The 12,188-nt window shown below is 36.9% G+C and overlaps 1 protein-coding gene across 1 annotated transcript in view; it reads left to right on the top strand.

The window, feature by feature from the left end:
• SC5D (sterol-C5-desaturase) overlaps positions 1-9,253 on the top strand; it is a 30,816-nt gene extending 21,563 nt beyond the window's left edge. Inside the window, exon 5 of the mRNA XM_077112642.1 lies at positions 9,000-9,253. Coding sequence (XP_076968757.1) covers positions 9,000-9,005 — 6 coding nt within the window. The 3' untranslated portion in view covers positions 9,006-9,253. The remainder of the gene's footprint in view (positions 1-8,999) is intronic.
• The last annotated feature ends 2,935 nt before the right edge of the window (positions 9,254-12,188 follow it).

Raw genomic sequence — 12,188 nt, 5'->3', positions numbered from 1 at the left:
TAAGCTGTATCAGTTAAATACTGTGATAGTACAGAGAATTCTTTGTATAAATTTTGTGTCAATCAGAAACCATATGAATTGTCAAAAGACTGTTTTAAAATGTCTATAGATGCTCAGTGTCAAGGGGAGGAATAGAGAAGGGGGTATTCCATTCTTTCTGTATTTCTCCTGCTAATTAGATCTGAGTGTTTTGGAAAAAGATCAGTCATAAAATGTAATGCCTGGGATTCCTAAAAGAATGTCTTTTCTCATTGAGTTACTGTTAGAATGACCTCTCACTTAAATGTGCCAATTTACCAGAGTACCATTTGGTATTTCGTAACTGGTAAACACAGCTGAAAGCTTTTCATTACTCCTGCTCTCCCTCCCCTAGTGTTCCACTTTGCCTAAGAGAAAGAAGGAAATTAAAGAGAAGTAAACTTTTTCTAAAAATAATGACAGGTGATATTTATTGAGCTCTTATTATTAGTCAGGCACCCTTACAAGTCCTTCATATGAAGACACTGGGATCCAGAGAAGTTATTTTTCTAAGTAACAACTTTTCTGTCTCATGTAAAATCCAGTGTAGATGTTCCTGGTCAGTGTACAACTTTCCACATAGTCATTCTGAATCCCAGTCTCCTCCCATCTTGTGACTCTTTTTCACAGTCCACAGAGGCCTCTTTGTTAAGAAGCATGTAGGGAAAGAGAGCAAAGTTTGCATGTGGGAAATTTTAGTGGGCAACACCTGGAACTTCTTCCCATATTCCTTTAGATAAAATTCAGTCTTTTGGCCCACCTGACCGTGAGAGATGTGGGAAATGTATCTTACCTGTGTGCCTGGGAGAAAAGGGAAACCAGTTTATTGAAGAACTAGCCAATTTGCCATATCCATGTAATGTTCCTTCTTTTTGAGGGTCCTTTGGGAAATAAAGGCATTGAAGAGGTAAATGAGCTCAGATGTATTTCAAGTTATCCATACGCTGGTTATCTTAGTGTCTTTAATTCCATAACCCCAATTATGAGTGTTAAAGTTTCCTCCAGATTCTTATTCCTCTGTAGTTTATAGAGAAGAAGGTATATGATTTATGGTGAGAGGGAGGTTCCCTCAAAGGTGTTAGGAATAATCAAATCAGTGAGTCTCTGTCCTCCTACCTCCTCAAATTTTGATTTTTTAAGCTGCATAGTCCTAACCTATCTACACTACCACATTCTCCTATTCTGCATTAGAGAAGTCAGAGGAAATTCATAGAAGTGAGGATTTACTTTCCTTTCCACAAGGATATCAAGTGAAGAAAATAAAAAGACTTTTCCTGTTGGCTTTGAAACCTTTTGTAGGATAGCACAGAGAGGGATAATCAAGGTTACGCTTTCCACTGTAATGGTAGAAATTGGCAAGTGAATGGAGAGCATGCGTGAACACATTTCAAAAACCCAAAGACCTTTACTGGGTCCTCATCTTTCTGACTCTTTAATACCGAATGTTGTGAATTTCCTACTTCTCATTCTCCTGTATCATAATTATTTTTCCTCTTAGCCTCAAGAATCAGGGATGGATTTAGGAGAGACAGTTATGGGTTCATTTGTGATAGAAGGAGTTTATGGTGCAGACAATTTACTTATATAGAGATGATGTCTGGGAGCAAGATGGAAACTAGGGAGAAAAATCAGAACAAAGATATTTGGGATTAACCCAGATGGAAGAGAAGCTTAAAGCCATGAAATTGCCAAGGAGAGCATAAAAAAAAAAAGATATCCAAAGAAACAAACCATTGTTGGGGGGAAAGAACTTCCATTTCTAGTTTTCCCAACTTCTTCAGACTCTCAACAGATGCCTGACAGTCTTAGATCAGCACTTACTGCTTCCTATTATCCATTATAGTTATGTGTATACTATTTATTATAGACCCTAAATTCTTTGAAAGTAAAGACCATAAAGTTACCATTGTCTTAAGCTATGCATCGTTACAGAATGCCCAAAAAATGATTTGAGGTTCAGTAAATATTTTTGCTGAATGAATTAATGAGGTGGCAGAAATATCATGCTTTTCATGAAATATTTAATGAACCCTTACTAAAGTGCCAGACACTGCAAATATTTAATCTGCAAATTTGAATGCTGTCTTTCTGACAGACAACTTGTTTCTCATTTATTCACTTAGTAACTATTTGTTGAATGCCTTGAGTAGTCAAAGGGGGAAATAAAGAGGAATCAAAAATCCCTGCATCAAAGATAGACTCTCTGCCCTTTTCCCACCCAAATTCATGACCTTCCACTGGGAACAAAATAATTTAAAACCACCAGTGTCGGGCGGGCCACGGTGGCTCAGCAGGCAAGGACGCTTGCCTACCATGCCAGAGGACCCGGGTTCAATTCCTGGTGCCTGCCCATGTTAAAAAAAATAAAAATAAAAAAATAAAATAAAACCACCAGTGCCCTGAATTCTGGCCACATATGAATCAGTAAAACAAGTAGTAGTAGAGAGATGGATGCACTCAACACGCTGCTCTGGATACAGAAAACCCTCAAAAAAAAATGGTCGATTGAATAAAGTAAGAGCAAACTAAGAGAACCTCCATAACTTCGGTTGGAATATATTGTCCATCTCAAATTGTAGTAGCAAAGAGCTTTGGAGTTAACTAAGATGATTTTGAGCCATTGCTCTACCACTTGTAGATTGCATGACCTTGGTTTTTCCATCTGTAAGTTTATGAAAATAATGCTTACCGAATAAGATTAAATAAACTAGAAGCACACAACTAAATGATAGCTCAGGTTGTTATTGTTAATTGTGCTTAATGCCTCGTCTTTCTAGGGTCAGTGATTGTATCACACCTAGGTAGGACTTAATAGAAATCAGTTGCAGGGGAGAAAGCTTCGATGCTTTCACCTTAACATTGGAGGGTGAAAGGCACGAGGTGAACTAGAGGGGGACATGTGCAAATTTACTTAAAATCATTAAGTAAAATTTAAATTGATAGATTATTTACTGTAAATGGTCTTTAAAGGGCTGTAAGATATCTAGATTATTTGTTGTTATATAATTTTATGGAAACAAATGCATTGCTATAAATCACAAGACCAGGCTATAAGATTGAGATCAAATAGAAAAACATAGTTTCCCTAAAAAGTAGAATAACCTAAATTTATTAAGATATAAGAAAGGAGTCTTGGGCCAATCATCTTAGCAAGCTTTACTGTCAATGCAGGATTTTGGTGTGGAAAGATAAATGTTTATTAATATTTGCTTTGCCAGATTTGCTTCATTAAAATATGCTTAAAATGTAGTTCTTAAATCTCTAAGCTCAACTTGGAGATCTTGTTATTAAATTATAAGTGCAGTAAAATTTGTATAAAAATAAGAGCAAGTACATTCTCATTTCTTAGTTAACTCATAAGTCTAAAAGACCAAATTCTCCTAAACATTTAACATGATTTACATATTTTATTAATCACATTTTCTTAAACATTTGATTAGAGAGTAATGTATTGATTTCCTCATTATCTCAAATACTTCAACTCCCAAAAAGGCAGATTTGCATACTTGACTTTCCTAAGCACTTTGATGGGTCATAATCCAAATAAATGCACACAGAATACCATACTAATGACAAAGTTTGTTAGTCATTGGAAAAGGAAGTATTCATATTAATTGCATAATTTCTTTATATCTTCTTTATATTTTCTCTGTTAGATTACAGTTTTATTCCAAAGCCATTTATTTAGATGAAAATTTGGACTGACCCGCTACCACATAGGAACCTAGGACCTTGGTGCACATTCCAATGTCAAGATAGCAGCTATTGTAATGACTTTTGCTTGCCACTTCATTAGGATTTTTTTTTTCTTTTTAAATCTACTTAATGATGGTATAATTTGCATATAATAAAATGCACCCATTTTATAAAGTTCGGTGAGCTTTAACAAATGTATATACCATAATTCCTTCCACCTCTCCCACCCCCTTCAAGATATAGAACATTTCTTCACCAAAAAAAACTTTCATTGTCACCCTTTGCAGTCATTCTCTCCCAAGCTCCAACTCTAGGTAACCACTGATCTGCTGTTACTGGAGATTAATTTTGCTTGTTTAGAATTTCATATAATGAAAATCTTACTGAGTGCTTTTGTGTTTGGTTTCTTTAGTTCAGCTTGTCTTGAGATTCATTAATGCTGTTGCATATTACCTGTAGTTTGTTGCTTTTTGTTGCTGAGTAGTATTCCATTGTTGTATACCATAATTTGTTATCCATGTGGCTATTGATGGATATTTTAGGTTATTATAAATAAAGCTGCTACAAACATCTGTGATCAATTATTTATGTGGACTTGTGTTTTAATTTCTCTTTAATAAATACTTGCCAGTAGAATTGCTGGGTAATAGGTAGATATATGTTTAATTTTAAGAGACACTAAAATTGTTTTCCCAATACATTTGTACCATCAATGATGAGAGCATTTTCCTTATGATTACTGATGGTAATACCTTTCATATGCTTTTTGGCTGTTTTTATATCTTTTGTGAAGTGTCTGTTCAAGTCTTTTGACCTTTTAAAAAAATTGGGATATTTTCTTTTTATTGTAGATTTGAAGGTGTTCTTTATATATTACATACACAAGTCCTTTGTCAGATACATGTATTACAAATTTTTACTCCAGGTCTATGTCTTTTACATTTTCTTGATAGAGTCTTCTGATGAGGATAAGTTGAAAACTTTTGATGTATACTAATTTATCTTTTTTTTTTCCATAGCTATTGCAGTTTATGTATTTAGAAATCTTTGCCTACCCCAAGGCAAGTGAGGAATTTCTTTGTGGAGAAGTTATTGATAATAAATCCACTTTCTTTGCTTCATATAAGTTTTTTCATTTCATTCCTTCTCACTGTTGAATCTCTACTTTTCGAGAAATTTGTATCAGACTTGTTGCCATAAAGTTATTTGTTACCTACTCTCTTTTTTTTTGGTGCGTGGCCTGGGAATCGAACCCAGGTCTCCCGCATGAAAGGGGAGCATTCTAACCACTGAACTACCCGTGCACCCTTACATATACTTTTAATGTTGTAGAATCTGTAATGATGTTTTGTCTGTCATTCCTTATGGCAGCAACTTGTGTTTTCTCTTTATCTTGATCTAAACTAACTGGGATATCAAGTTTATTAATCTTTTTAAAGAAACAACTTTTGGCTTTAAGTTTTCTCTATCACTTATCTTCAGTTTCATTAATTTCTGTTCTTTCACTTGTTTGAAAACAATTCCTCTTTTAAGATGGAAGGGCAGATTATTGGTTTTTTCTTTACATATATGTAAGCATTTAAAGCTACAAAGTTCCCCTTAAGAACTACTGTTGTTGTATCCCACAAATTTTGATATATTGTGTTTTCATTATTATTCAGTTCAAAATATTTTCTATTTCCCTTGAGATTTCTTCTTCGACCAATGGTGTGTGTGTGTGTGTCGGAGGTGACCAGCTGAGCTGGAATTCTGTTTCCCAGAGCTATTTTCCTGCATAGTTCTGGACTAGCATGGCCACTCAAGTCATTTTATATGAGGTTTGAGATTTGGAAGATGGAAGTGGAGTGGCTGCCGCCTTTCCTTTTATGCTTGGAGATATACAGCAGTCCACAAAATACTATTGCAGTTCACCCACATTGTCATTTATCTTCTGGTTCACCTGGTTGGGCCTGTGGCAGTAGCTGGGCCCACAATTGCAGCTCCTTCCTAATCCTTCTGCTTCTCCCATGTCCTGGACCAGGTACGTGATTTGCTACACGATGAAGCAGATCACCTCATCTCAAAGTTGGGACTTGGAGATAGTGAGAGAATGATAGAGGTGCTGGACTACATCATGAGTTCCACCTCAGCCTCACAAATTCTGGTGTGACCTTGTCACTCCCACATTAATCTTTTCCTTCCTGACTTCCTTTTCTGTTAGCTTAAGGTTCCAACATCAGAAACAGTGGCCTCACATAGAGTGTATAACCAGTTCTCACAGTTGCCTAAGGTCAAATCCCTGCTTCTCTTGATGGAACACTGATAAAAATTTGGCATTGGAAGTGGTTCAAATGATCAGAAACTTAAGAGTGGGTTTTCTGAATTGGTCTCTGTGTCATCTGGAATTGGTCCTCTGGCTTGGTAAGATTTAAAGTCATTAATGATCTTGTTTCCAATAGTAAAAGGGATATTGGAGGTCCATATATAGCCACTATGCAATAGCAAACCAGTAACTTAAATTATCACTAGAGATACCTGTAATCAAGTGCCTGTAGAAGGCTTTGGATGATCACATATTTGCTACATGGAACATTTTAATGGAAATGAGTATAATGGAAGTTGGTTGATAGCTTCTAAGTGTCTAAAGAACTTGCAGAAAGAACTTCTTAAAGCTGGTGGCTTTAAATTCCTAGTTTAAGTAAGGAGCCAAAAGGCTTCTATGACTGTTCTATAATAAATCCTTGTCTCCTTTAACTAAGAGTAAGATTTTTGAAATCTACTTCAAAGATTAATTGTGCACATAGCAAACAATTCCTAACCCAACCGAATTTTGTATGTTAAAGTTATGGCATTGATTGAGAAGGAGAGGGACTCTGAAAATGGGATGGGGTCATAGAAGCAGAAATTCATGAAACTGGTGGCCTGAAATCCATAAATCCTGTGAGCTTTTGGCAGCAGAAAATTGAAATAGGCAGTGTATTGAAGCAGCACTGTAGCAGAAAGAATTGTGGCATAAAACTAACCCGGGTTCAAATACTTGCTCTGTATTTTTCCCTCCACAAATTAAGGATGAAACATATCCAATATTGTAAATAGCTGCCATTATTGAACATCTATTATGTACTACGTTGTGCAGTCCTTTAAATGCATCTCTATATCTCCCCAACAAACTTCTGGGAAAATGTTATACTTTCCAGATGAATAAACTGTGACTGGGAAGGTTAGAGCAATTTTGTCCAAAGCCACAGAATTAGTATTTGACAAAGCCAGGATTTAAACTCAGGTCAGTGTAATTTCACAGCTCTGGGTTATGCACTAGGATAGGATACACTGCTATAATGTAAAGGTGAATTGAAATAACCATTTGTAGGTTTGTGCCTGATGGTTAGCATTTAGTTACTAGTTGTCATTATTATTATTTATTCTGTTAACCAAAGCCGTTCTCCCTTTATCTTTCCCTCAGGTGACGAAAGTCTCCAAATTCTGCAACTCTCAGTATTATCAGTATCTTTCTCTAGGTAAAACCCCCCGTGATTAATTCATACAGGGCTGAATGACTAGCAACTTAGTCCTTCAAGAACCTTTTATGGAATCACAAAACATTAGACTTTTGGAGGACAATAGAAATCATGAATTCCACCCTTTAATTGTAAAAGAAACAGGTCCAAAGAGATAAAATGAATTAATTACTCAGCTTCATATGTTGAATCATAGGCTATATTGATAACTCTGTTGAGAAGGTTAAGAGAAGCACAAAGCATCACTAAAGCAGGTCTTATTTGAATTCCTTCTAAAGCAGATATGCTAATAATATGCAGAACAGCTCCAATTGTAAACTTTTTCTGTAGTTCTGGAGTTGTGGAAAAGTAGGCCCTTGACTTGAGAATGAAATACTTGGGGAGTTAGGGTAATACCTAAAATTGCATTGTTCCAAATATCATCCTAGTGGATAAGTAAGGAGTTTGTTTATCAGACTTCTGTGTTGGGAGCTGGTTGTGGGAAACCCTTACTCCCTTAGGAGTGCCATGTTTCCGGTAATTAAAAATAGTGTGCTTATTGACAGTGCAAGGCCTACATGAGCCCAACCTTAGAACTTAGTACCAAGAATGAGGACTCAAAATGACATGGAAAATTCTCAGTAATTCGTGGGGTCAAGCAAAGAAGATGTCTTCATCAGTGGTAAGCTGGCATGGAAGCTAGAGCCCTAGCAGGTTGAAAAGGGCTTTATGCTCAGCCAGGAAAAAACTGTTCAGTATATGTATTAAATTTCAGAAGACGTGAATGTTTAAAATACATCTTTATTGAACTTAACACAATAAATAATTAAGGAACTCATGGGATGCCGTTTTAGATAAAATAAGGATCTCTCTCTAAGTAGGTGACATTTGTGCAGAGACGTGAATAAGGAGAAAGAGCAAGCCATGTAGTTACCTGAGAGAAGAGCTTTCAAGGCAGAAAAAAAGGACAAGTGCAAAGGCCCCTAGCCTTTGGTGTGTCTGAGGAAGAATAAGGAGGCCACTGGCTTGATCCTGATAGAGGCTAGAAAGTTAATAGAAATGGGAGGGAGTTTGTGACTACAAAGGTGAGGAAGGTGAGGAAACCATAAGGGGAAAGGTGTTTTCAGATTGCCTGGGACAGAGATGTGAGTATAGGACCTGTGGGAGAGAAGGGCAAGGATTTTGAGTCATAGTGTTAGAAGACTTTGGTGGGCCAATCTCAGAAGTATAGAAATCGTCGCACCTATGTCCTACTGGTATTCAGAATATCTGGTTCGGGCTTAAGTCATTGTGTAATCATGGACAGCTAACTAACCTCTCCAGATCTTTATTCACCACTCATCAAAGGAAGAGTCGAAATTTTCTCTTTCCTTTCTCATTGGAATATTCTCACACATTAGATATTAAATATTTGAACAAGTAATTGATGATTGTGCAAAACCCAGATATTAAAGTTATAGTCACTTTGAAAGGCTGGATTAAAAGTTAAAATAGATTCCTCAAGTAATGAAAATGTTCTAAAGTTGATCATGGGGTTGTATGCACAGCTAGGTAATACACTGCAAGCCAGTGATTATACACTTAAGATGATTTGTATGCTGTGTGAATATATCTCAATAAAACTGCATTAAAAAATAATAGATTCCTGGAGCATATACTTTGTTATAAACTCTGAAAATTGCACTGCATTTTTTCTAGTGGGTTTTCCTCTATTTTGTTTTGTTTTTCTTTTTTCCTAGCTGAAGCTGAGCTGTTTCTAGGCTCAGACTGTAGGTGGAGCAGTTACACTTTTTTCTCCCAACATTGTAGCAGTAACACCAGGAGCATCCACACTTGATGTCTAGACAGAGGATGTGCATGGAATTATAACGTCTTCAGACTGGAGGGAGCTCTTCAGAAAATCACTCCTGAAACAGCCTGATGGTGTTGTGTCTTCGCTGCCACTTCCTTTCCACTGCACCTGAAGCTCCACTTTTCCATTCCAGGCCATTGTTTTTAAACCCAACAACAACAAAACAACAAACCCTAATAAAATCCAACAAGTGCACATGCACACATTCCTTCCCCATGGAACAAAATATCATTCTTTGTGTTGCTGGATGCCAGAGTAGTTCCCTATATTCTGATGGTTTAGTAAATGTCTCTGGATTCTCGTAAAACATTTTGTTTGTCTTATATTGAGATTTCCCAGTATTTTGAGTCTTGATATACCTTGGGTTAAAACAGGCAAATATCTGTATTAGAGGCAGTGCTAAAATCAGGGCAAGATTTGGGCAGATACCATGTCTCATAGGCCCCAGGAAGACCCCCTTTTCTTGTTCTTTGTGTCTCACCCAAAAAGAGTTATATGAAAAGATTTCCCTTGATTATATGAGACAAGTATATTCCTGAACTTTTATCTGTGAAGTTAATGCTTGCATATCTAATCCTGTTTTTCTATCTAAAATCATAGAGATTTTGTCTTTGGAAAAACCTAGCCTAAGAGTTAGTAAGATTACATTTAGGGGCATAGTAAATTTTTTTTAATGTTAAAAAGGAAATGGATTCATGATACGCTACTGATTATAATACTCAGGACAGGTTGTGTTCTGTGTGTGTGGTGCAAACTACCCAGCAGGTCTCAAGAAAAAAGCCAGGAGTTGTTTGAATCAGATGTTGGACACCTTTTAGATTAAACTCTGGTATTCTACAGCAGAACCACACAGCTGTCTTTGGGTGTTGCAACCTATTCTGCAATTTTATAAAAGAACCTAATTGTTATGAATGAGCAGATTGCTTTGGAAGCAGCAGTTGATGAACAAATGGGAGAATGCATAGGCTAGCTCCCTGCAAAGACTTGAAAATTCTTAAATATGAATAAATGTTCATGTAATATCATTTATATAAATTAGTTCAACAAATATTTTTGAGCACCTAGTATATATCAGGCATTGGGCTAGGAGGTAGGATACAGCAAGGAACAATTCAACAGGAATATCAATAAAGTATAAGGAATATTTGGACGGAATATACAGAAGAGTTATAGGATCATAAGTCAGTAGGGCCCAACCTAGCCTGGGGTGAAGAAAGTTCTTCCCAAAGGATGCAACACTTTATCAGGACTCTAAAGGAGATAGGTAAATGAGCCAGTTGAAGAGGGTTCCAAGTAGAAATGGGAGGAAGACTCAGACTTGAAAAAGCATGGACCAGTCAAGAATCTGAAGGAAGTCCAGCACGGCTGTCATGTAGAATGCTAGGGAAGATTGGAAGGGATGGAGATTGGAGAGGAGAGAAGAGCCAGATCCTGGAGGGCTTTGTTAGTTCTGTGAAGGGGATTGGTTTTATCTGAAGAGCAATAGGTAAACACTGAAGTCTTTATGCAGGGAGTTCATAGGATCAGATTTATATATGAGAACTATCCCCCTGGCTCCTATGTTAATGGATGGCTGATGGGGATATTGGCAGTTAGCAGCATATGGATTTAACTAAAACCATGAGAAAAATGGCCCCAAGAGAGAGTCAAGTGAGAAGAGGCTCAAGGACTGAATCCTCAGGAACATTTAAAGATCAAGCAGAAGAAGAGGCGCTAATTAAAAAAAAAAAACTGAGGAGCCAGAGAAATGGTGTAAACCAGATAAATGGGATTTGCAGAAACCAAGATAAGACTGCTTCTAAAAGGAAGCAATTAGGTGGGCCGTGGTGGCTCAGCAGGCAGAATTCTGGCCTGCCATGCCAGAGACCTGGGTTCGGTTCCCGGTGCCTGCCCATGTAAACAAAAAAAAAAAAAAAAAGAAGCAACTGTCTGGTGACAAATGTTGCCAAGAAACCAAGCAAACTATGGAGGTCATGTTTGAGCTTGACAAGAGCAGTTTTGGGAGAGTAGTGGGACAGAAGCCAGTCAGCAGTGGGATGTACAATGAGTGAACGGTGAGGAACTGAAGGTGAATATTCAAGAAGTATAGCTCCAAATGGGCAAGAGCTAGAGCCAGTGGTGGGTGGGAGGGGATTAGGTCATGATGGAGAGAGTTTTATAAATGTAATAGATTGGAAGGATATGTAAGAACTGAAGGAAGTGACAAACTGAATGCGAGAAGTTGAAGGTAGAACAGATGGAGGTTCTTAAGCAGTCTGGAGAGACTGAGATTCAGAGACAAGTAGAGAAATTGCTTTGGATGGGAGGAGAAATGCTGCTTTTACAGGAAAGAAGGAAAGAATGGGTGTGGATCTGTTTGTGAATATAGTGACAAGAAGTTCATGGCCTTCCTGTCTGGTGAGTCTTATTTTCTCTCTGAGGTTAACAAGTAGTCATTAGCTGAGCGAGAGATGGAAAAGATTATTGAAGAGAGGGGGAAAGAGTACTAAAGATACCTTTTTCTACGTACCCATGGTGAAAGCTTAAAATTCTTGTTGAAAAGGAAGTTTTAAGGTATTCATGAAGTTGAGAGCAGGCTAGAAAATTCTCAAAATGTTGTATTTTGAAAGACAAAATTAGGCCAATGTAATTTCATGGTCAAGTCAGGATGAAAATAAGATACTCATTGTGAAAATTCGGCCAGTAACAGTTTAGGACGGTGCACTAAAAACCTCAATTCAAACTGAAATTGTACAGGAACACAATTTGAGTTGCTACCTGGATCTGTGCTCCCCAAATTGAAATTCTAACACCCTAGGTAAATGCCTTTATTGCCTTGGCAAAAAAAAAAAAAAAAACATTGAAATTGTACATATTACTGTAATAAACAATTATGGTCAATTATGATGGGTTAGGTGAATTGAAACAATCCACCTTACCTATCTAGATTGAATTTTTTTTTAGGTGAGCAATTGAATGAGTACGTAGTCACTAATTGCAGTAGGACTATATTAAAATCAGATAGCCAAATAAACTATTGAACTGAAGGATAGTTAACATGATAAACTTAGATACTGATATTAAATATTGGCAATAAGCGAGTATTTTCTTGATATCTACTTTAAGTGTATGCTAAATATCTCTGTGGTCCAGTAAGAATATACAGA

This window comes from Tamandua tetradactyla, chromosome 8 (assembly GCF_023851605.1).
Source record: "Tamandua tetradactyla isolate mTamTet1 chromosome 8, mTamTet1.pri, whole genome shotgun sequence".
Lineage (NCBI taxonomy): Eukaryota > Metazoa > Chordata > Mammalia > Pilosa > Myrmecophagidae > Tamandua > Tamandua tetradactyla.
The sequence above is the reverse complement of the archived record's forward strand: the minus strand, read 5'-3'. Positions and strand labels throughout refer to the sequence as shown.